This window comes from Pogona vitticeps, chromosome 2, assembly GCF_051106095.1.
Source record: "Pogona vitticeps strain Pit_001003342236 chromosome 2, PviZW2.1, whole genome shotgun sequence".
Taxonomy (NCBI): domain Eukaryota; kingdom Metazoa; phylum Chordata; class Lepidosauria; order Squamata; family Agamidae; genus Pogona; species Pogona vitticeps.
Window position 1 is genome coordinate 163,847,534 of NC_135784.1, and position 23,762 is coordinate 163,871,295.

The 23,762-nt window shown below is 43.4% G+C and overlaps 1 protein-coding gene across 2 annotated transcripts; it reads right to left on the bottom strand.

The window, feature by feature from the left end:
• Nucleotides 1-254: 254 nt before the first annotated feature.
• On the bottom strand, nucleotides 255-22,215 carry LETMD1 (LETM1 domain containing 1). Of its 2 annotated transcripts, XM_072991077.2 has the most exons (9): nucleotides 21,956-22,215; nucleotides 15,270-15,421; nucleotides 12,960-13,075; nucleotides 10,731-10,813; nucleotides 7,418-7,604; nucleotides 4,961-5,062; nucleotides 4,401-4,553; nucleotides 3,223-3,319; nucleotides 255-1,334 (listed from the first exon to the last, which is right to left on the bottom strand). In XM_072991077.2, the coding sequence occupies exons 1-9, from the start codon at nucleotides 22,093-22,095 to the stop codon at nucleotides 1,261-1,263; spliced, it is 1,104 nt and encodes a 367-aa protein (XP_072847178.2). In that variant the 5' UTR covers nucleotides 22,096-22,215; the 3' UTR covers nucleotides 255-1,260. The 2 variants fall into 2 exon arrangements, with proteins under 2 accessions (XP_072847178.2, XP_072847180.2); XM_072991079.2 differs by lacking the exon at nucleotides 15,270-15,421 and having other exon boundaries at nucleotides 21,956-22,085.
• Nucleotides 22,216-23,762: the final 1,547 nt, after the last annotated feature.

A 23,762-nucleotide genomic window follows, 5' to 3' on the forward strand; every position in this document is an offset into this window, starting at 1 on the left:
TGGTTTGTTGCAGTGAACAGCTACTACTCCCTATCACAAGAAATGAAGTAGGGCATGGTTTTATTGGCCTTACTGCTGCTTTAGCTACACTGCAATGGGAAAGGACACAACCCAGTATATTTTATTATTCCAACAACACACTTGTCAGTGTTAAATCCTAAAGTCCAATTCTTTAAAGTGCTCTCTCAGTAATCAGAATTGAGTCACAAAAGGAATCAAGTCCAGGTTCTTGAAGGACACGAAAAAAGTATATATTTGTGTTTTATCCACCTTTAATGGAATACTCACATATTCTATACAGTTCAATTAGACATTGACCATTCACTCCATGTCATTTTCCTACATCCTGAGAATGAATTCAAACACTAGATGACCCAAGGTGGGTGTGTTTCCCTTAATGTATTCCCTTGCCAGTTAACAGGTTTTGGTGTAGAAGACTTCCCTCCCTCCTAGTTGAAGGGCTCCTTAGACCTCCCTAGCGACCACTACTTTGAAGTATAATAAAAATGCCTGTGTCAATTTATAGTGGAGATGTGTAAATTCTCTCAAGTCACTCTGTATAAATATGGCAAGTAATATGCCCATCCATTCTGCGCCTCCTTTTCAAACACACTTCATGATGCCACCTGGAAAGGGATGGTGCTTCTTTTCAGAACAAGAGCATGCTTCAAACACCAGCAAGATTTGAAATACAGAGGTGCTGCTCTGAAGCAATTGGTTCCTGCTCTTCTAGAAAAGGGTCACAGTACTATTCCCCCAGCCTTTTGAAAGTAACATTATCCCTTAACACTTAAGAGGGAAGGTCTATTAGATAACTGCAGCAAAAGCCATAGAGAGCTTAACTGTTCAATACTCGTTACCTCCTGAAGTGTTGCTGGCTGGCGGGGATTCAATGTAGTATGAAGAAGTCACTCCCCCCAGGCAGTAGCCAGCACCTCCTTCAGCTGCCCTCTCTTGCTGTGGGGCCTACAAGGTACTTGCAGAGCCAGACTTAAATAGAAACCTTGTGGGCTATTGTTCAGTGATACTCTGGCAGTTCTCTAGTGTGTCTGCAGTGTAGTAGGAAGACTTTTAGTTTTCATGTACTGGTTCCTCTTATCTTTTCCTTCAAGGATAGTAATTGTTGGAGAAACCTTGTCTTCTAGACTCCGGTCCTTTTGCCAGCGTAAGCAAACATCCCATTTCCTCTTCTGGTTCACCCAAGAGCAGTGGTGCAGCATTTTTTTCAGTAGTTGTCCAAGGGAAGCTACCTGGCATCCGTCAGCTCTTGGAGGAAGGGGCAAAGTTGGTAGACAGTAAGACCATGCCATGGGCTAAGAGTGACGCCTCGGAATCTGAAAAGGATGAAGAGTATCTCCACTGTATTTACATAAGACACGCATGGATGCAACACTGGGTGATATACTTGGACACTACAGAAGGGCTTTTCTAAGAACAACAGGAAGGGGGCAACGTGGCTTCTCCTGAAAACCCATGTCCTCAATAAAGCATTCGGACAGTTGCCTTTAACAGGACCCCTGACCTACTGCTCAGACTTGGGTGCGGGGGACCAAGGACCTTGTTCCCACTACACTACTGACAACTGGCAGGCTTGTGAGGCAAGTCTTTTTGTGGCAACTACATTCTGGTTGCAAGACACTTCCATGACACACACCCCCCGTGACATTTCATTGTTTTCCTAAAACAGTCTTAAGAGTCTTTAGGCCACAACTTCCTTTCTCCTCAACAGTAACTCTGCAGTGTTCTGAACTGTTTAATCTTGATTGTTTCCATTATTCTTTTAGTGAGTTTTTTTTTTGTAAAGCGTTAACCAGATGGGTTTTTGCTTAATGGTGCAGAAAAGGTGGGGTTTATATTTTGATAAGCATCCTCACACTCTGCTATAACTTGGCCCTCATTCTTCATTTACTATTGTTTCTATTTGCCCTCCTTCTTTCTCTGCCAATCCCCAGACCAAAACTTAGATTACAAATTTACTGGAACAAGGGCCCATCTAGTTCAGCTTCCTGTATCTCACAGTGGCCCCACCAGATGCCTCTGGGATAACACGAGGCAACCAGATACCTGTCTCCTGATACCCCTCCCCTGCAGCTGGCGTTTGGAGGCACCTTCCTTTTAAACCTGGAGATTATACATCCCCATCATGGCTTGTAACCTGCAATGGACGTTTCCTCCAGAAATCTGTCCAATCCTCCTTTAAAGGCATCTAGGCCAGATGTCATCACCACATCCTGTGGCAAAGAGTCCCACAGACTAAAAACACGCTGGATAAAGAAATATTTTATTTTGTCTCTTCTTACTCTCCCAGCACTTAATTTGAGTGGATGTCCCCAGGTTCTAGAATTACATGAGAGGGAAAAGAGCTTCCCTCTATCCACTTCACCCATCCCCTGAATAATTTTATACATCTCAATCATGTCCCAGGGATTTGTTAGGTTGGCTGTTTACTTGGCTTTTGCAAGCTTTTCCTACTTTCCTTCTCTCACTCATGGATACAGCACATAACCAGTTCAGTATTGCTTCCACTGCACGGGGGCTTTAAAAAGGATATTCTTAACAAGTAAATTATTTCAAGAGTACTAAAGCTGGCCCCCTCCCTTTTATCCTTCCACTGACAGCTGAAGACTAATCTTTTCATACCTGCTTTTAACAATCATGACTGAGACCCTGAATGCCTTTTAAAGTTTAGATAGTTTTTAATTGATTTTAATTATTCAAGTGTACTTTAATTAGCATATAGTTTTTTTTAAAAAAAATGTTTAACGTGTGTTTTTAATTTTTTTTCCCCTCAATACCGTGAGCTGTTTGGGTCCCCTTATCGAAAGAAAGCCAGCCTATAAATAAAATAAACAACAAAGCAGAATCCCTTGAATTTTGGCACTTTGTGTTTTTTTTAGTTACAGAATACTTTTCCTACCAAAGCTTTCAACAGTTTTCTGCAGTTTCCACTGACGGCAAATAGCCAAGTTCACTGTCTAGCGCAGCCCATTTTGTGAACTTAAGTTTTTGTGGCCAGATCAATCAGTGCTTCCATGTCCAGCTATGAATATGTGAAGAGAGGAAGCCAACTGAAGTTCTGATATGCTAACAAGCAGCATCAAGAGTAGAAGGGAGTTAGTAGCATCCAACTTCTGACATGCTAGAGGGGTAAGCCAGGGATGCCATGGGAACTAGAAGGGCAGTTCTAACACAAGCTATTTCCCCAAATTCGGCTGTTCATACCTTCCAGTGAACAGGAGAGTGCTAGCCATTGGTCCAACCACATCTTGCATGCTGATGGGCTAACGTGAACCGAATTCAAGCCACGAACATAGCAAGCCTGCAAAAGAGGGGCACACGGTGCTGGATACAAAGAGGTGCTTTAAAATAGTCATTAACACTAAGGAACCACACCTAACTTTTTAAGGTAAGGACTTCAGATTATTTTTTTAAACCTCTCGAGCAGTCTTGATTCGACATGGGATGTTCTAGTGACAAGGAGTAGTGGCATTGAATTCTGTAAATATGGCTGGATAGGGGTCTTCTGGGACAGAACAGGACAGGATGAGGTACAAAGACCCTGCTACTAAGGGATTCAGACTTTCAGAATCCAAAGATGCTGACTCTGAAAGCATCTTTAGAACATTCAGAAAAAAAGTCCGAGTTGTCTGGCTGGTCTTTCCTTCATTTTTCTTGATAGGCAGTCCTCATTTTTAATGTGTGATGAAGCACAACAGAATTTCAGAATAACAGGAACTTATGCTCCATAGTGCTTCCAACAGAGACACCTTTGACAAGTGCTTAGTGGGCACTATCCATCATCTCTTGTATTCTTTGTCATTTCAAGTATACTTTTTCATTTGGAATAGTAAAAGGTAAAGGTTCCCCTTGACATTTAGTCCAGTCATGTCCAACTCTAGGGCGCGGTGCTCATCCCCGTTTCCAAGCCGTAGAGCCAGTGTTTGTCCAAAGACAGTTTCTGTGGTCACATGGCCAGCGTGACTAGATATGGAACGCCACTACCTTCCCACTGAGGTGGTACCTATTTATCTACTCACATCTTTACATGCTTTCGAACTGCTAGGTTGGCAGGAGCTGGGATGAGCGACGGGACCTCACTCCATTGCGTGAATTCAATTTTACAACTGCTGGTCTTCCGACCTTGCAGCATAGAGGCTTCTGCGGTTTAACCCACAGCGCCACCACCTTTGGAATAGTACCTGTATGCTAAATTTATTTGCCACTACTAGCATTATTTAGTCTCAAGATACATCAACTGCATCAGACACATTACCAGTTTTCCCAAAATATCCACTTGGCATAGTTCCAGGTATAAACACAGACACGCATTATCAGTCTCTGTATCAGAAGATACAATAAATGTAGGCAAGTTTTCATGTACAGTAAAGATTTTATCTCACCACTTGTGCTTCTTCATCTGTCAGCTGTCTGACCCCCAGTTTAAGCATGGCTCGGTCCAGTTGGTGAACCTCTTTCACGTGGGTCCGCAAGCGATATCTTAAGAAGAAGGATGGCAATCGAGGGGTCAGGAACAAAACTCGGCTGAGAACTTTCTGAGGATGAGAGCGAAACATGAATTTACAGTATGGGAGGCACATAGCAAGGCTTTTGGAGTCACCCTGCCATTCAAATCAAAGCTGAGTATTAAAAATAAAAAATAAAAAAGGTGAGCACCTCCTTTTATGAAGGGGGATCTGGGGTGAGTGGGTGGATCACTTATACAACCAGGCAGCACAGACAGAGAGCAAATGCAATACAGTCCCAATTTAAGGCCAGGATATTAGCTGTGGCACTTCCAAGATTTATAACTAGGAAGAAACATGACACTTTTGGTTTTCCAAATGTCTCCAGCAAGCCACAGCGATAAAAGCTCAAATTGGAGCAGTCAGTGGTGGTGGATTCATCAATGGATACCAGACGGTCGGTACAACCCCACTTAAATTCTTTGAATGAAACTTACCACTTGCTGCACCCTCAGCTGCTGAATGCCAAAGGGATGCCCCACAAATAAGGTCCTCACAGCTTTAAGTTCTCTTACATTGGGGTGGCATCCGTCCTGGACCTTGAAGATGAAAAGAGCCTTACTGACAGAAAATCACCTTCCAAATCAGAAAAGGATGTTAACAACCTCATCTGGAGATTACCCGCAAGAACCCGAGTAAGACCAGGCTCTGGTCTCTTACATCTGAGCGTATTCTTATCCCTTGTCCCTCACTGTTGTGGCCATCAATCACAACACACTCTGGTTCAGTGTGAATAACAATTGCAAGCCATCAAGTCCATACCAATTTATCTGATCCTTTCCAGAGTTTTCGTGGTATAGACCAGTGGTTCTTAACCTTGAGTGACTCAGGTGTTTTTGAACTGCAGCTCCCAGAAACCCCAGCCAGCACAGCTGGTGGTGAAGGCTTCTGGGAGTTGCAGTCCAAAAACACCTGAGCAACCCCAAGGTTAAGAACCACTGGTTTAAATCTCCAGGTTAAACTCACCATGTTCTGGTTATCTGGCTGTGATGCCAGAGGTTGTGAGTTTGATTCCCCACTGTGCCTCCTGGGAGGAAAGCCAACTTCTTTAGCCTTGGGCAAGCTGCACAGCCCCAGAGTTCCCTCAGAAGAAAGTAACTGTGGTAAATTACTTCTGAGTACACTATACCAGGGTACACCTGGGAAGGGTGACAATAAATCAGAATCAACTTGACGGCACATAATAATAATTGCTATTACTGTTTGCAAACATTTGATCAATCTCTTCTAATATTTTATCGCTCTGCATGAGTAAGGTGCTTTACCTGTTACGCAGAGGCAAATCTGAATTTGCCACTAGTTCCCAGCTCCCTTGCAAGAAAACATGCTGGAGACATTTGCACATTCAGATTTGTTACTATCTTGCTTTACTCTTTGGGGTTGGGTTTTATGTGTGTTTGTGTGTTTGTGTGTATCCTGTATGTGCTCCAAAAGTAATGTGAGGAGAGAACAAAAGACTGCTTTCTATCGAATCAGAGTGTTTCGTCATGAAGCCCGGGTTTTTTTTAGGTGTAAAGTACTTGGAAGCTGTTTACCCTTCCTGAAGGCAAGTGGGACACGGTCCCTTCAATGATGCCACCCCTGCAGAAAAATGGAGTACAGTAGTGCGGAAGCCTGTCCTTCAGTTCAGTTAGATGTTAAGACACTGTACTGCCATGGCAAGGAAACAGGAAGGAAAAGAACAGAACAAAGCAGAATTAATTAAGGTGCGTCTATGCCACTCAGGGATAGTACTTTGAATCCATTTTAACTGTCATGATCCCATTCTGTGGAATCCTAGGATTGATATTTTCATCATGCCCTTATAGAATTTGCTGCTATAGAGCAGTGGTCCCCAACCTTGGGCCTCCAGATGTTCTTGGACTACAACTCCCAGAAGCCTTCACCTCCAGCTCTGCTGGCCAGGATTTTTGGGAGTTGAAGTCCAAGAACATCTGGAGCTCCAAGGTTGGGGACCACTGGTATAGACGATTCAGAAGTGGTTAACGGTTCGCTTCTTCTAGCTTGCTGGTGTTGTGCAGCTTGCCCAAGGCCACACAGACTGTTTTTTTTTTTTACAAAGCATAGTGGGGAACTGAACGCCAAATACCTAACTAACTTCACCATTTACTGCATCAGAGGCAAAGCTATAACCAGAAAACATCTTCCATCCATCTGGCTAGGACTGTTCGCCATCTAGCTCCTCCTTTCCAAGAACTATCTCTCACAAAGCCAAAAACACTTAAATTTATTTATTTGTGTCTAGTATTTGGTCCCTTTTGTATCAGGTCTATTATAATAATAATCCATTGTTTAAAACTGTGAGGCACTCTTCAAGGGTGCACACTGAGTGGCCAGTATGTTCATGTCAAAAATGAAAAATGAGGAAGGATGATGTATAACTTGGACTCTCGTACAGGTGTTAAATTAAGGTTTTGCATAACAGCAGTTTTTAAAACCTATGACATCTTTCCAAAAGGATTTCATGATAATTTTTAGAGATTTACAATAATTCTCTGTTGCTGAACTGACAAAGCAAACACAAAGAGTGCTGATTATATATAGTCCCTTAGCACTTAAAGCACTCTTTGGGGATTTAGAATTTAATTATGAAGGTTACCCATTGCCTCAACCCCTATGAGCTGAGTACTCAATTTACTGAACTCGGAAAGCTGAGTAAAAATTGAGATGGCTACCTGGGACTGAACTTGGTTTGTAAGCAGAGTTTTGGCTGCAGTACCGCAGTATAACCACTGTGCCATGAGGCTCCAACCACTAATAGGAATAGGCCATTAGGAAAAGAAGAACTTGAAATAAGATAAGTATACTGAGACCCTCCTGAAGAGTGAAACCTATTTGTGAAAACCCCACAGAACAGTCTCTCTATCAACAGGGACTCCCTAGACACGGCGTACCTTTTTGCAGAGATCTAGCATCTGTTTGCGAAGCTGTGGATCAGCGATGCAATGGGAAAGACTCCTCAGCCCATCAAGCACTTCAGGGTATGCCTCCCTCCTCATGTTGTGGTAGGTGTCCAGGAATTCAGCTTGCTGTTTGGGAGTCCAAAAGTGCCGTATCAAGAGTTGCCTTGGGAAAAAATACCTTGGGAAAGGAGAGAAATAGCAAGATGAACACAAATGGACGAAGGTGTACAATACACTACTATGGGACATCCAAATCTGGGCCTGAGACACCCCCATTTCATACCAAGAAACTGGCTCTTGTTATTTCTACCCATCATGTCCTTCTCTCGTACTTTACACTATTCAGGAAGCTTCTGTCAGGCTAAGGGAGGAGGAACCACCTAGGCAGTGACTGAAACTTCAGGTCCAGAAAGCTAAAACATCCTGTTGAGCCTTCCTTTGAGAAACCAGCCTTTGCCTATATGCTCAGAATTTTTTCCAGACCTTCCCCACAAACATTTAAATTAGCTGGAGCAGTTTTAGAAAGCCTCACTCCAATCTGACATCCATAACCATGTTGGGCTTTTCACTGCACCCCTCTCTAGTGCTCCAGAGGTTTTTTAGAGCCCCCGGAGCAGAATTTTTGGGTGCTTGGGTTTGCAGCAGGGAGGAGAGATGGAGCCTACCACTTAAGCTGGATTGCGCACCATTGCTGGAATGGGCCATCAAGTCGCTTCTGACTTATGGTGACTCACAGGATTTTTCAAGGTACTGTATGTGAGATGCCTAAAGAGTGGTTTTACCCGTGCCAGCTACCTGGATAGCTCAATGGTTTAAGTATATATCTGCTGGGCAAGAGGCTGAGAGCTGGATTCTCCACTGTGCCTCCTGAGAGAAGAGACAGCCTGTAAAGCTTTGGGCAAGCTGCGCAGTCCCAGAAGAATAGAATGGTAAACTGCCTTAGAGTGGTTGTTGTAAGTTTTTTTGGGCTGTTTGGCCGTGTTCTTAATGCTTTATGCATGGAAACCATGGAAAAGTCACCATAAGTTGGAATCAACTTGACAACACATGATTATTTATTAATACTCACCAGCGTCCTAAAATAGTGTCACAAGTGTAGAGTCTAACAGAATATTTTACTCTTTCACTTTTAACAGTCCACTATGGATGAACTTTGTGTCACCTCTATCTTTCACAAAATTTAAACATCTAACTTATTTTGGGTGGATACTGAGCTGATCTGCTACAGGTGCCTGAAATCTAGATTGGGCTTCAAGTCCAGACTGCTGTCCATTGACCACAGCTGTCTGTGGCTGCTGCATGGGAGCTGTGATTCTGCACAAGTACACTGGCGATTTTATTTAATTGTCCCCCTGTATTCTAGGGATAGGGATGTGGTAGCGCTGCGGGCTAAACCGCAGAAGCCTGTGCTGCAGGGTCTGAAGACCAGAAGTCGTAAGATCAAATCCTCGCGACGGAATGAACTCCCGTCGCTTTGCCCCAGCTCCTTGCCAACCTAGCAGTTCAAAAGCATGTAAATGTGAGTAGATAAATAGGTACTATCTCAGTGGGAAGGTAAAACAGCGTTCCCTAGTCATGCTGGCCATGTGACAGCGGAAACTCGTCTTCGGACAAGTGCTGTCTCTATGGCTTGAAAAGTGAGATGAGCACTGCGCCCTAGAGTCAGACACGACTGGACTAAAAATGTCAAGGGGAACCTTTACCTTTACTATTCTAGGGAGAGTTCAGGCTTGATGTGAAATAGAACCTACTTATTGATCTTTCTTGTGGTCTGTGTTATTTATCTCCAACTCCAGACTGTCCAGCTTTCACATTTGATCAGAGTAACTGGGAATACTATAGGGTAGATGAACTTCACCTTGGTCTCCAGGGACACATCTCTGCATTTGAGGATCTTTTCTAGTTCCTGCTCTTCCAAGTCTCAGTTTTCTTCGGATTTCTTGGGAGCACTCTCCATTTAGATTGAGGAGTGAACCAAGATACAGAAAATCTTTAACAATTTTGAATTCTTCATTTTAAACATTAAAATTATTTAGCTCTTCTGTAGCCATGATTTTTGTCTTCTTAAAGTTCAGGAGCAGTCCTCCTGTGGCATTTTGTTCTTTCCCTTTCATCAGAAATCATTTCAGGTCATTGCTGCTCTCTGCCAGTCGCTTGTTAGTTGAACTCACGATTAACATTATCATCTAATTTAGCTCTAAGTCATAATAACTGAAGGAGTGGATAAAGTCAAACTTGGATCATCTAGAAATTATTTACCTTCAAGATCTATTCTATCTGTAACTGAAACTCATCTATACAGTTAAAATTAACTTTTATCCTGGGCACAATTGTGCGACTCATCTGAGCAAGGTTTCTTATTGTGAACTTTATGTACCAAGCAGCAAAATCTTTTAGCAATCAGTGTTCTTTTTTCAATTACAATATACTAAATCTGTCTCTCAATGTCTGCATTAAAATATTGGCTGAAATCCTGTTGCACAGTTACGCAAGTGGCGTAACTTCCATAAGCAAGTTGCCATAAATTAAAAAATCTTCACAGATTATCAGTTGCATGCTGAATCATGAGACTCAGCATGCAGCAGGTAAGGTCCACAGAGATTTCTAAACCTACAGTAATTTGTCTCTAGAAGTTGAGTCATTTGCACCAAAAGATTTTAGCTATTGTTAAGCGTGTGTGTCATGCGACGGCTGATAAAAGCAAGCACCAAAGAAATGTTCGTTTATGCCTTATCAACTTTGAATTCTCAAGCTGCTGGAACAGATTTGTAATAGATGGGGGAAGAGAGGCATAAGCTGCTGGACGAATGCACAAGGCAGCACTGATAAGGACACCCTTGAGCAACGCTCCCACAACACCCCAATTTTTTTCCTATTTTATCTCCTGGCAGATTTTAAAACAGCTTGAAAGTTCCTCTGGGAAAAGAGCAGAGAAAATTTGCAAGGAAAAGGTTGGAATGGACATATGATCATGTGGATTGTTGCTGAGAACAGCAGGCGATTCTTTATAGCTTAGGCATCAAAATTATAAAAAAACATAGAATTATATCATTTGGACGTTTTCCCCCAATTCCTAAAATATGCCTTCTTTAGTCTTATTGTTACAGCTGCTAAGCAAACAATTGTACTGCAACAACCCTCCCACCAGAAGAGCCAGGAACTGTGTGTAAGTGAAGAGAAAGAAAGAGATGAAAGCCCTGTTCATACTGATGGATATTACAAAGGTTACCAGTCAGATTTTTTTTCTACACAGTACGTATAACTCAAGGACCCTTCACTCGACTAGGCACAAGGATGTACTTACATGAGTAAAAGAACCAAATAGTTGGCAAACGGTGGAAGAGCAAGAATCCCAACTGGAATTGCCTTGATCAGGTCTCTGCGAAACTATAAGAAAGGAAGAAAGGAAGGGAAAAGGGGAAAAGGAAAGGAAAGGAAAAGAGCTTAATAAAGCATTAGGTCTAAAGCTTTATATTTGTATCCCAGCGGATACAAATAAGAATCTTGACACCACAGGTGCCATAGTGGTCCATTCCTGCCCCCCAGAACCAGCCCGGTCCACTTACTGGGCTCCTCACAGTACATGCGTCTGTTGGCAGTGACATCACGCCCACTGCAAGAACTGGTTCCGCCGGTGCTGCCCTGCCTCTCCCGTCAGCCAACCACTCAGCAGCTGAGCAGGGAGACTCGTCTTCCCGCCTCCTTGCCAGACTGGTCAGCTGTAGGGAGAGGCAAGGCAGCACCAGTAAGATTACTTCCGCAATTGGTGCAATGTCACTGCCAACAGATGTACGTACATGCTGTGAGGAGCCCAATGAGTGGGCTGGTTCTGGGGGGCAGGAATGGATCGCTATGGCACCTATGATGCTGAGCTTCATATTCATATCCCTCGGTATACAAATATATATATATAAAATTAAATCCAATTTTAGATCACACTTCAGAATTATCTCTGGGACACACAATGGTAACCAAACACATGAATAACCTTCTCTCTCTCTCTCTCTCTCTCTCTCTCTAGTGTAGATTGAACAGTAACTGCATTCTGATTTGTGTAGTGTGAATATAAAAGAATTTGGCTGGAAATACCATCATCATTTTAGAAATGCAGAGTTGGAAGGGATCCTATGGATCATCCAGTTCAGCCCCTGTCAAAGAGGCCAAGTGGGGAATTTAACTCCCAACTTCTGTCTCTGCAGACTGAGCTATCTGGCACTGAGCTATCCAGCAATCCAGCTGTTTTGTGTAAGACAGCACTCTTGTCACCGCAGGATGACGTTTTCATTCAACAATGACTATTTCTTCAAGGGTAGCACTGCCTTTTTTTGGGGGGGGGACTATTTGTTTATTTATTTAGGCAGCCTATCATTTGGACTGGCAATAATGACACCAGTGATCCTCTGATGCATCTGATTTAAAATCAGGCAGCCTCAGAGTGCCCACAGCCTTTTGGTTAGCAAGTTCAAATAAAACTGGGCTGGGGAAAATATTCCACCAAACGGGCTGGCAAACCATGTCCAAAAGCCAACTGTACTTTTTGTGTGTGTGTGTGAGCGTTTCGTCCTTCTCTTATGTGTCCTACATGCTAGCTCAACTCAACAAGAGCATAAGCACCTATCAGGGCTACTCTCTCTAATAAATCGTGTGTGGGCCAAACAGCTCTTGGCCCGGAGGAATTACTAAAATCTGCCAGATGTAAAGCTGGACATGTTTTTCTTCTACTTACAGAACATCACAGTGATGCTTTTGACCTCATCTACTTCACGGTTTACATGGCTATTGTTGAGATATTAGTATTAAAACTGTTGAGTTACTACTGGTGAAATCTGAACTGTCCATGATCAAACGCATCACTGAACATTTAACAAGACAAAAGCAAGTTCACATAAGGAGATACCTGGGTGGTGGCATTACTGTGCATGACCTTCACTCCTATGTATGAACAAGGAAAACTGACTCTCGTGTGTAATCTTACGGAAGACCCATTCTTTCGGAAGGGCTATGACCTTTCTTTAATGGAGAAGAAACAATACTGCTTCCTGAATTGTTATTTATTTATTACTTGAGGTTTTGCCTACAGATATTTCAATTAGAGTGACTGCACCCCTGGCAAAAGACTTCAGGTGACCCCTCGGTGGGACTGAAACAACTATCTGGGCCCTTGAAACCAGTTGCACCTACAGTAGTCTAACTCAAGTGCAAAAGGATACACAGCCTAAGATTGTAAACCAAGAAGCAGATGACCTTCCAGAACAGAACCAAATGCGTTTAATCAACATCCTATGAAGCAGGAACACATATCCTTCCAAGTGCAGGGGCATGTCCTCAGTTGAACATTTGGTTGATTAGACTGTCCATTGAGGAACTGTTGCAAGACAAACATAGAGGGTGGCTTTCCTTATGTAGGAAAGCTGGCCATTATACTCAGACTGCCTAGAATAATCAGTCATCTTCACAGCAGAGCACACTGAGCTTGGCTACAGAGCCTCAAGAGTTCAGTAAAGAAACCAAAAAGTATTGAATAAAAACTTACTTGTCTTAGTCTCTCCATCTCCCTGTATGGAAGCTGATGAAATTGAATATTTTTATGTGACATGTTTGTTTGTATTTTTCTTATTTCTCTCGCTTCTGAAATGAATATCCGGACCCCTGTACAAAATAATAATAACAACAATCATCATCATCATAACAATAATAACAATAATATTTTTTTAAAAAATATGTTTTCCCCTCAGATCTCAAGCTGGGTTATTTATTAACTCCCAATCCTATGGTAAATTATTTTCCAAAACAGTCATCTTTCCAGTTATCAGAGAGCATCTCTTCTTCATGGTCTCTGTGCCTAAGTCATTTGGCCGGTTCTTGCGCAGAGATGTCAAGAGACTTGTAGCACTGAGTAGCATGTTTTGCTAGAAACCTCCAACCCTACGTTGATGCACGTGTCTACACTGGGTTCTCACCTTTGCTCCTAATTCATTTTACCTACCACATTGGCACCAGGCTGAGAAAAATCTCTCCTTGAACAATGCATTCTACTGTGTGCGGCTTCCTTTCTTTGATCCTATTTCTTTTGTCTTTGTTAATCGTCCATCTTTGCCTATCACCTTTATCTCCACCTGCTGGCTTCATCTGGCAAAATGTTCTGCTACTGGGGATCCAGAATAGTCCTAGGACCAAAAAAGGCCTTCTTTCAAATATGTGTGGAGTGCTAGGCCAAAATCCCACACACCAACAGCTGCTTTTTCTGCTTGGAACTGTAACATGCTGTGGAGAAGATGCCAGCCAAAATCTCTCTTACAGTGGCACATACAGATTACATGAATCTGGCCTCTTCATATGGCCTTTACAGCAATCTGTTCCCACCTGTCTCAGTCAATGGAGCCCACGTCAGCCTTCTCCTCAACCACTGGTTTTGGAACAAGCTTCACCCACATCCGAGTCAGCTGAAATGCAGGCCTCCCTGGCATCACGGCTTGTTGGGAGCTTCCCCAGGTGACGTCTAGAAAACAACAGCACCGGCCGAAGCTTCAGCCTTGAGGAAGTGTGCCCCCCTCTCCCTACTAAAGCACGACAGGAAGAAGGTATCCAGGGAGGATCCTTCTAAATTCTCTCCACAGGACTGTGATCAACAGGTGGTAGTGATGGGTCTCTCCTCTGGCCTCATGAACTGCAGGGTCTGCTTCCCACTCTTTCTTAGTTTGTGCCCTCTGCTATATTCTGTCTCACTTAGGTACCAGATAATTAACCAGGAGAAAGTGTAAGAAAAGCTTGAAGGCATTGCCTTCATGGGAAATGTCACTGCCTACTAAACTCTCTCTCTCTCTCTCTCTCTCTCTCTCTGTGTGTGTGTGTGTGTGTGTATGTGTGTGTCAAATTCAGGTATGGCTTTGTATGCTGCTCCTAGCCCATCAAGGGCTCACCCATTCATACACAATGACCTTCATTGTGGGTAAGCTCCACAATGGCCTCAGTTGGCCAGCTTGCTTCTAGACTGGTGTCAGAACAAGCTCAACCTCACTTGAGAGCCATCATCTCCCTCACTGTTTTCCTTAGAGGTGTTCCATTTCAAATAAGTTCTGCATGACTGCCACTCATTCTCAGTTTTCAACTTTCATCAGGTGTTAGCAACTGGACATAACAGCACGGAATCATGGAGTCTTTGGACAGAGTCTGTGTTTTTGGTTGCCAGTCTTATGAGCCTCTCCTCCCACCCTACGGTAAGCCACAGCTTACTCATCATCCACCTTGGGGAGGCACAGAGATCATGAAGAACAAGCTGTTTACCATAAGTGGGCTCTCTAAGTGGTCATAGGTGCACTCACACAACTCTCCCTCCTCAATCTGGAAGGATCTGGTGTGCTCAGGGGAGTCCTTTTCTGCAGCAGACTGGAATGGAGAGGAAATCTGGAAGCCTAATGTATATACAGTACTATGTATCTTAGCATGGGAGCACAGTTCCAGCCAAAATGGGTTGCTCAGCTCTCAATGTTTCCAGATGTCTTTGTGCAGGCACAGCATCAAACACGTGCAAGTCCACCGATGGCAACTCAAAGCATCACAGTTTACAAAATACTTTTTCACATTATGTCTGAACTACTGTATCTACATCCTCAGTTATTATGGTAAGAACCTATTCCATAAGTTTCGCTGTGATGCAGCTGTTAGTTGCAACTGCCCTTCTATGAGACACAACCCAGATGTTAAGGCAGTTGAGCTAATAATGAAGATATTATTCCCACTCTATATATGAACTTCATTCTTACAGTGTTGCTTGAGTAGTACAGCCATGAAATGCATGAAGGGATATTATGATCTGCCCTTATTTCTCCAAGTGAAAACCCACCTTTTTTAAAAGTTGAATATAGCTGATGGAAGCGTGGGAATGTTCTTTCCAAATATCTTTCCCATTTGTTATTCATGTGTTTGACTTTTGAAACCAAGGTGGAGAGGAAGGTTTTAGAATGTGCCTTATCAGAGAACTGGTACACTGGAGGTCTACAACAAAAAGAAATGCAGGCATCTCTGAGCACTACTGTCATGCAACGCTTCTTCTACACAAAAAGACACAGCCACAGTACTTATAATGGTGAGGATCTGCTGCACCTGACCAATGTGTAATCTAACAGCTGCACAAAACTAATTTATGCCCCAAATTCAATAAGCAGGAACACATTTTCAAAGGCATCAAGGATAACTATTGGTAGTATAGGTCCACAATTTCATGCATTTCTGAATGCATTTTTACCCAGGAGGAGCCTCCTGGCATAGTGGTTAAACAGCTGTACTGCAGCCAAAACTGAGCTCATGACCGAGGTTTAATCCCAGGTATCCGGCTCAAGGCTGACTCAGCCTTCTGTCTTTCAGAGGTCAGTAAAAATAGTAAGGGGGGGGCAATGTGTAGCCTGCATAATTAACTTTTAAATCACCCAGAGAGTGCTTTAAGTGCTATGGGGCAGTATAGAAGTAGCACCTTTTGCCTTGCTTTTTACCCAAGCACACCCCTGCCAAACTCTAAATGCAAGGCTTGTTTTTAAATGACCATGCTTAATAAGAACGCATAATAAATACTTTCCAAACCTTCTGAAAGACAGTATGACTGTTCCCTTTTAAAGGTCTGCTTTAGAAAAATAAAGATAAAATAAGTTTTTCTGTGGAAAGACAAAAATGCAATGAGGAAGCATTTTTTACAGTCCTGACTCCTGGAGTCAAATGGTTACAGGAAAGACTTCTCTTTTTAAAGCTTAACCCGGCAACCACAAAAATGGATGCTGATAAACAGTTTGCATGTAATTCTAAGTGTTTATTATGTTTTAGCCATCAGTGCTGCCACATGATTAACAGCATAGATTAACTTGCATATCAGCAAAATATATCAGTGGGTTCCTTAAATAGGGAGTGGAAGGGCAAGCATGTAAGCAATTGCCCAACTCTCTCCTCCTCCCATGACCAGTGCATAATTGATCTTGAATCCAGTGAGAGAACAGCCAGGAGACAGGCAGCCTTCCAGAGCCAGGAAAATACTTGCATGATTGCTCTTTTACCCTTTTTTAGGCAACAGCATACTGGCCACTGCATACTGCAATACAGGTGCCATTTTGGAATGCACAACTCAGTTGTTACATGACCAAGCATAATAAGAGCCCTACTGGATAGGCAAAAGGTCTCTCTTTATCCCAGCATTTTGTTCCCATGATGGCCACATACTTGCCTCTAGCAAGACTGTAAGCAGGACAGGTGAGAAAGAATGTCACCACACTGGTACATCCTATATCCAATATTGGGAAGCATACTTACTTCTCTTACTGAGTAACATTATTACAGTTGATACTGAAGTAGTACTGTATGTAGCCATCATGATTAGTAGGCATTGGAAATCATATCACCATTAAATTGTCTGATCTGTTTCTAAAGTTATCCAGTTGACAGCCCTCCCTGCATCTTGTAGCAGCGAATTCTAGAGTCTAACCGCACTGCGGGAAGAAAATGCTTCCTTTGATTCACCCTGAATCACCCACCATTCAGCTTTAGTGCATGACTCCAAATTCTAGTATGATATAGATAGTGAGAAAAGCACATCTTTAACCTCCTTTCTCTACTTCCTAATCCTTTTGGACCTATGAAGATTAGGCAAGACTCACTGGAGAAATCAATAATGCTACAAAAAGTTGAAGAATGGCCTAACATGAGATGAACTGACTCAACAAATGAAGCTATGCAAGATATGAGCAGAGCATAGGAAGTTTTAAAGGTTATTAATTCATAGGCTTCCCTATTTGGAAATGACTTAACACCACACAACAAAAAATATGCTTTCCCTTATTCATGCTTCCCCCCCTTCCACAAGTTAAGCATTCCCAGGTAAAGTAACCTTTCTTCATACAAACACTGTTCAAGACCCTTCTTAATTCAGGTGACGTTCCCCAAAGTAGTACAAATGTTTTGTGATATCCTTTTCGAAGTGTGGTGACTAGATCTATAAGTAGAGTCCAAGGCATAGTTCCATCTGTGACAAGAAGCCTTCTCTCATAAACCAGGGTTAGAATCCCCCGACTGAAATCCTGTTTGTGGAGCGGAAGGCAGTGACAATTTCCAGAAATTCAAGTCTCCTCTCCTTAGTCTGCATCCCCAATGGCTTCCCCCATGATGAAAGTGATTCAAAGGGGACTTGAGACCTTGTGGGGAGGGATCAGAAATCTGAGGACATCAGCCTTAGCATTCCAGCCACTGGTGAACTGGAATGCCATCTCCCCCCCCCCCTCTTTTCTTTCTCTTTTGTTCCATTCTGGTACAGCTGTAAATCAGAACAGCAGCAGTGAAAAATAAAAAAGGTGCATCTGCTATTTAGTTTCTGTCTTGCCATTAAAGATTGCCCAGTAAAACTTAATTAATCAACCACTGAAATTTAAAGTTCACGTGACCTTCACTCCAAACAAAAGGGCAGCCCAATCAACCCACCTTTAATAGAAATAATAGTTTTAACCAATTTTACATAGAAAAACGTATTCCACCCAGCTGAAGTATGGCTTCCAAAACCGGAGTTGCAACCTGTGTTACATGCTAGACAGACAGAAGTGATCACTTCAGGCCACAAATGGAAGACACTGAGACATTCAAAGGAATAAACTGCCTCCTAGGGACACATCTCCCATGTATCATCACCACAGAGAGAAGCCATCACACAGGCAAAAGGGAGAGAAATAGAAGGCTGCAGAGACGACAGTTACATGGACAGATGGGGCTCTGATGTGAAAGGGGTTAAAAGAAGTTTAGATAGCCAGGGTTCCACTGTGAAAAGCAGGCAGATGAGATTTGGCAGGTAGACCTGATCTCTGGCCTCCTCGGGCCAATGAAAAAACTAGAAAGAGTAAAGAGCCCCATATTCATGGGATCAGAGTCTGCCATTTTCATTTATCCACAGTCTGAAAATATTAAAGAAAAAAAACTAGAAATACTGCACGTATTTGACAATGTATTTACCAGAACTGTCCTCTAGAGGGAGCCAGAGGCCATGTAGTCTTGTTGAAGACTATATTTCTGGCTCCCTCTAGTGGCACGTTCTGGTAATATAAGTGAAAATACATATTTCTGGATTTCTTTTCTTTTTTCTTTTGCCCTGTTACCCTGTTTCTCCAAATATAAGACCTAACCTAAAAATAAGCCCTAGTGTGATTTTTCAGGATGCTTGTAATATAAGCCCTACCCCCAAAATAAGCCCCAGTTAAGTGAAACCCCGCCCTCCACCATTATGCAGCAACCAGAAGAAAATGACATGATTACCTGAACAAATGTAAATTGTTGCAAATAAGTCCCAATGCATTTGAGAGCAAAAATTAATAGAAGACCCTGTCTTATTTTTGGGGAAACACATAGTATTTGCTATTATCCATGGTTTTCAGTATCGGGGGAGGGGGGCTTGGAATCAAACCCCAGATATGGGGGTCCTACTGTATAAGATTCTTTCTCATTAAGATGAAAAACTAAATGCCAATTAAAGGAAAGATCAAGCTTCTCATAAGCAAGTCACATTAGCAGAAATATCAGTGTTGATAGCAGATACTGAAAGAAGAGAAATGTGCCTGGATTCTTCACATACCAAGCACCTCTCTGAAGAACCAGACCACGTTAGGGGGTCCCCTGGACAACAACAGCCCCTGTGCATCCTTCCACTTCAGAAGCACCAACATGAGTCTGTACAAAAACCACCAATGCAACATTTGATGTTCTGTGCCTTGAAATGGTCAAAACCACTAGCTCTGAACTCTGAGTAAAGCAAAAACAAAATTATTTCTTCAAGATATTGCTGTTGCCTCAGAATATGTTTCATCAACCAAGTCAAGGAATACACCAGAGAACCGAAAGATTTAAAGGCTATTGAAATTAGTCCAAACATTACACTACCATCAGTTTTACTAAAAATGAACAAACCAAAAAAAGTGTGCAAATTTATAACCCTTTCTGATTTCAGCAATATAATTCCACTCCAAACTCTATTAATTTGGCATATGTATTTATGTTAAGTTTAACCAGTTCTGGAGTAAAGAACAAAAATACTGTTTAAAAATTTGTTGGGTATCATCCTATTTAATAATAAACTAAAATGAATGAAACAAACAAACAAACAAACAAACAAACAATGCCTGCAATAAAACACTAGTCTTGACAATTGTAAAAGAAAATATTCTCCCAAGAGAATGTTGGAACATTACAACCTGCAAATGATACTTTCAGAGGCTTTGGCTGGGAAGGAGCTGCAGTGAATGTCAGTCAATCCAGTAATAGCCAATAAAAGTTCCCTCTCTATCTCACACTCTTTCTCCCTGCCTTTTTCCAGTCTGGGTTCTGTCAGTGTTAGCAGTGAAACATTCTGTCAGCTATGCAACCAGTCAGTTAGTTAGTAACAAAGCTAATTAGCTAGTTAAGCTTAGTGATATAAGTTAACATTTTTACATTATGTTTTTATCTGTGAAAAACTGTGAGTAAACAGAAACATTTTATTCTTTCTCATTACTCGTCACTGAGTGAACATATTGAGACATAAAGTGCCTGTTGAGGTAAACTAACAAATAAGGGGTGGTCTGCTGAGGGGGATTTGTAATTCAATTTGCTCTGTAGGTTCCTGGTCGAACCATTTATCCATTGCATAATTACAGAAAATTACAAAATTTATCTTTAATTTTATTAAGGGAACACTCAATTTCCTCATACTGTCTGCCCTAAGACAGAAGACAAATTAATACTGAGTACACTTCTAGTCACCACACATCAAAAACTGGATGCTCCAAAATCAGAATTACAACTAAACCCCCAAAACAATCCTATAAACATACTCTTGGGAACACTAGACCAAATACAATGGACACATCTTCTGGAGTCACAAACCTATGACAAACTCACAGAAAATGATACATTTGTCAATATACCATAGCTGAAGTTTTCAGCACAGATTAGCTACAGCTCTTCAAGGTTTCAGATAGCAGTTTTCTCATCCCTATGTACCTGGAAATGCAGTACTGTACTGTACTTACTAAACCTGACATCTTGTGCGTACAAAGCATGGGCTGCCCTAATGAAGTGCAGCCTCCCTTTGACAGCAGAAAATTGGCCCATCAGGGAAGTAGCTGACTTAACTTGAAACGCCTTGCTCCACAAGTTTTGTACATACAGCACAGCACAGGTGGACTTAACAGTGGTATTTCCTCTACTTGTAAGAAAGGGCACCAGCCTTATGGCTTCCTGGAATTTTGAGGTTATGTAGAAGTCAAGTGTTTGGGCTGGTTTAACAGTACTGCAAAGTGAACTGATATACAGTGGTGCCTCGCAAGACAAGTGCCCCGTTTAACGACGAAATCGCATTACGACAAATGTTTGCAATCGCAAAAGCGATGGCAAAATGATGTTTCCTATGGAGGAATTTCGCTTTGTGATGATTGGTTTCCTGCTTCAGGAACCGATTCTCGCAAAATGATGATTTTCGGCCAGCTGAGCGGCGGTTTTGCAAAATGGCCACTGGGTAAAAAAATGGCTCCCCACTCTTTTCTGGGACGGAATGCCCGCGCTATGGAGGATCTTTGCTGGACGGTGAGTTTCAAGCCCGTAAGAACACATTAATTGGGGTTTAATGCGTTTCTATGGGATTTTTTATTTTGCATTATGTTTTTGTTCTACAGCGATTTCGCTGGAACGAATTAACGTCGTAATGCGAGGCACCACTGTAATTCTGAGACTCTGCTCTGCGTGCGATTGTAATCACATTTTTTCATGTCAGGTTTTTGCTTCAAAAGACAAAGAAAACCTAAGATAACCAAAGGGCAGGTTTTGTTCAAACATTCTGTCACTCATATACAAGTGGTATTATAGGTAAACCTTTAGGATCTTGCACATTTTAGATAGATGCTGTTGACAACCCCTTAGATTCTGTGGTGTCCCCTTTATCACCCCGTTCTGTTACCAATCCAATCCTGGTTTGCTTAGCAGGACCACATGATGCAAGGCTAGAAACACCTTAAGTCTCCAGGTGCCTGGGTGACTTTTCGTGTTCTCTTGCATAAAAGCCAGAGGGGGGAAAAACCACTTTCTATACTTAAGAGTGACTTAAATACGTGTTTGTTACTTACTCTTCTAAGTCTATGCTTACATCCCTACAGCTTGCTTTGCAGCGATTCTCAACAGGGCCTACATTTCTTTCATATAGTGTTTATGGCCGTGTCCGCCCCCGCCCCCCCCCCCCCACACACACAAAGGAGAAAAAAAGGCTGAGAATGGCCATGTTAGAGAGTTTCCCTGCACAGAATCCAGTAGTCGTTCTTGCTCCTCGTAGGGCACTTCGCTGCTGTGGGCTGGAAGGACGATGGAGCTCGGCTACCCCAGCCGCCTCCGTCTGCGCCCCGGCCTTTTCCCACCTGGGGACCCTCCGACCTGGGCGCCAGTCCCGTTCCCAAGCCCTCGCCGGGCAGGCGAGAAGCGCCCACGGGTTGCTGGACCTGCGGGAACGCGCCCCCCCTCCCAGGAGGCGCCACGCCCGCCACTCACCTCCACGCCGGCCCGGGGGGAAGCTCGGGCGGCCGTGAAGCCCGGCAGAGGGAGGCGACGGGGCCAGGAGCGCGGGAGAGGCCGAGGCGCCGGCCGGAGCCGCAGCAGCGGCGCCAGCGCAGCAGCACCAGCAGCGACATGGCGACGGGCCCGAGGCGCCCCAAACGAAGGAGGGAAAAGGCAGTTCTTTCTACTCCCCCCCCCCCCCGGTCCTCGAGGCGCCGCGAGCCGCTCCAGTCCCTCCGGAACACGCCTCACGTGACTCGTGCGGGCGGAAGAAGCTCCCGCGGAAAAAGGGAGAGGGAGAGGCTGCCCATCTCTTCCCTCTCCGGATGGAAACCCCAACCAAGGGGTCACCGCAGTCTCCGTCTCCCAGTCGCGTTGAAGCTCCGTGTTCGGGCTTTTTATAGAGAGATGCGCTGCCTCAGGCTGTGAGGAACGACACTAGGCAACTCTGACTCGGGAGTAAAGCCCGCCGAGAATTCTTGCTCAGCAAACGTTGGATAGGATTTGCAATGTCTGCCGCAGCTGAAGCTGGACGGAAATCCGGGGGGGGGGGAGGTGAAGGGTGTCCTCCGACCCTTGCGCATATTTTTCCCCATGGCATTGGCTTTCTGAGAGGAAAAGCCACTTCGTGAAAAGGCGAGGCAAAACGCGCCTTGTCTTTTATCGGGCTTAAAAGTGGCCGAAGCCATCTTTCGCATTTCTTCACCAAAGGGACTCTAGTGGGTTCTCCTGGAGGCTTCCAGGCGCCGAGAATCGGCGAGGTCAGAAAGGAGCTGCTTTATTTGTAGGTGCAGAATCGACAGCTCCTGATCACAACAGGCACGCACAAGCGCCAGTCCCAATTAAAAATAAGCTTTTGGGGTGGGTGGCTTCCAAGTTGCGACTCGACTCTAGTCACTGGGGCACAACAACAACAACACTCCAGTCGAGTCACTGGTGATGAACTATGGTTCCCATTATCCCTGGTCAGCATGGCTGGTGATTGGAGAGAGTGGGGCCTGTAACCTATCAATATTTTATTTATTTATTTATTTATATTGTCATTGTAAGTATATACACAGTATACCCATACAATGAAATTCACAGAAACCCAGAGACCAGACACATGCACACACATAAAATTCCCCAAACACTCCCCACCCACTAAAAGTCCCCCACTAAAAATACAAACATCTACACTGCAGGCCAAGTAACACAGTCCAACTAACTATTCACTACTGGTGGTCTTTAAGCTCATTATTAAGTGTAATTATAGCTCTGGGATAAAAACTATTCAGAAAACGTGTGGTCCGAGTCTTAATTGTTCTATATCTTCTGCCAGGCGGCAACAGTTCAAAAAAGTTATAAGCAGGATGGGAAGAGTCTCTCAGGATGCTGTGTGACTTCCTCAGACAGCGGGATGTGAAGATGTCATCCAGGGTTGGTAGCTGGAGCCCGATGATATTCTGGGCAATTTTAATGGTTCTCTTTAGAGCGTTTTTGTCCGCTACAGAGCTACTCCCAAACCATGCCAGAATGCCATAGGTTAGGATACTCTCAATGGTGCTACAATAGTATGACAGAAGTAAATGCTGAGATAAATTTATAAATATCTGGAGACCGTCAGTTGGGAAGGGGTGTGGAGAAGGTGATGGCTTCAGCTGACTTGGCCTTCAGTTGCACCCATGAGATAGATACCTTCAGCAACCCGGCAAGTGCTGCATTTGCTTAGATACCTCAGTCTGGAAGACTCGGGGAGCCTGATGTGTGGGAAAGTGGTGAGCAGGGTGGCCCAGGAGCAGTGATGCAGAAGAAATGAAGG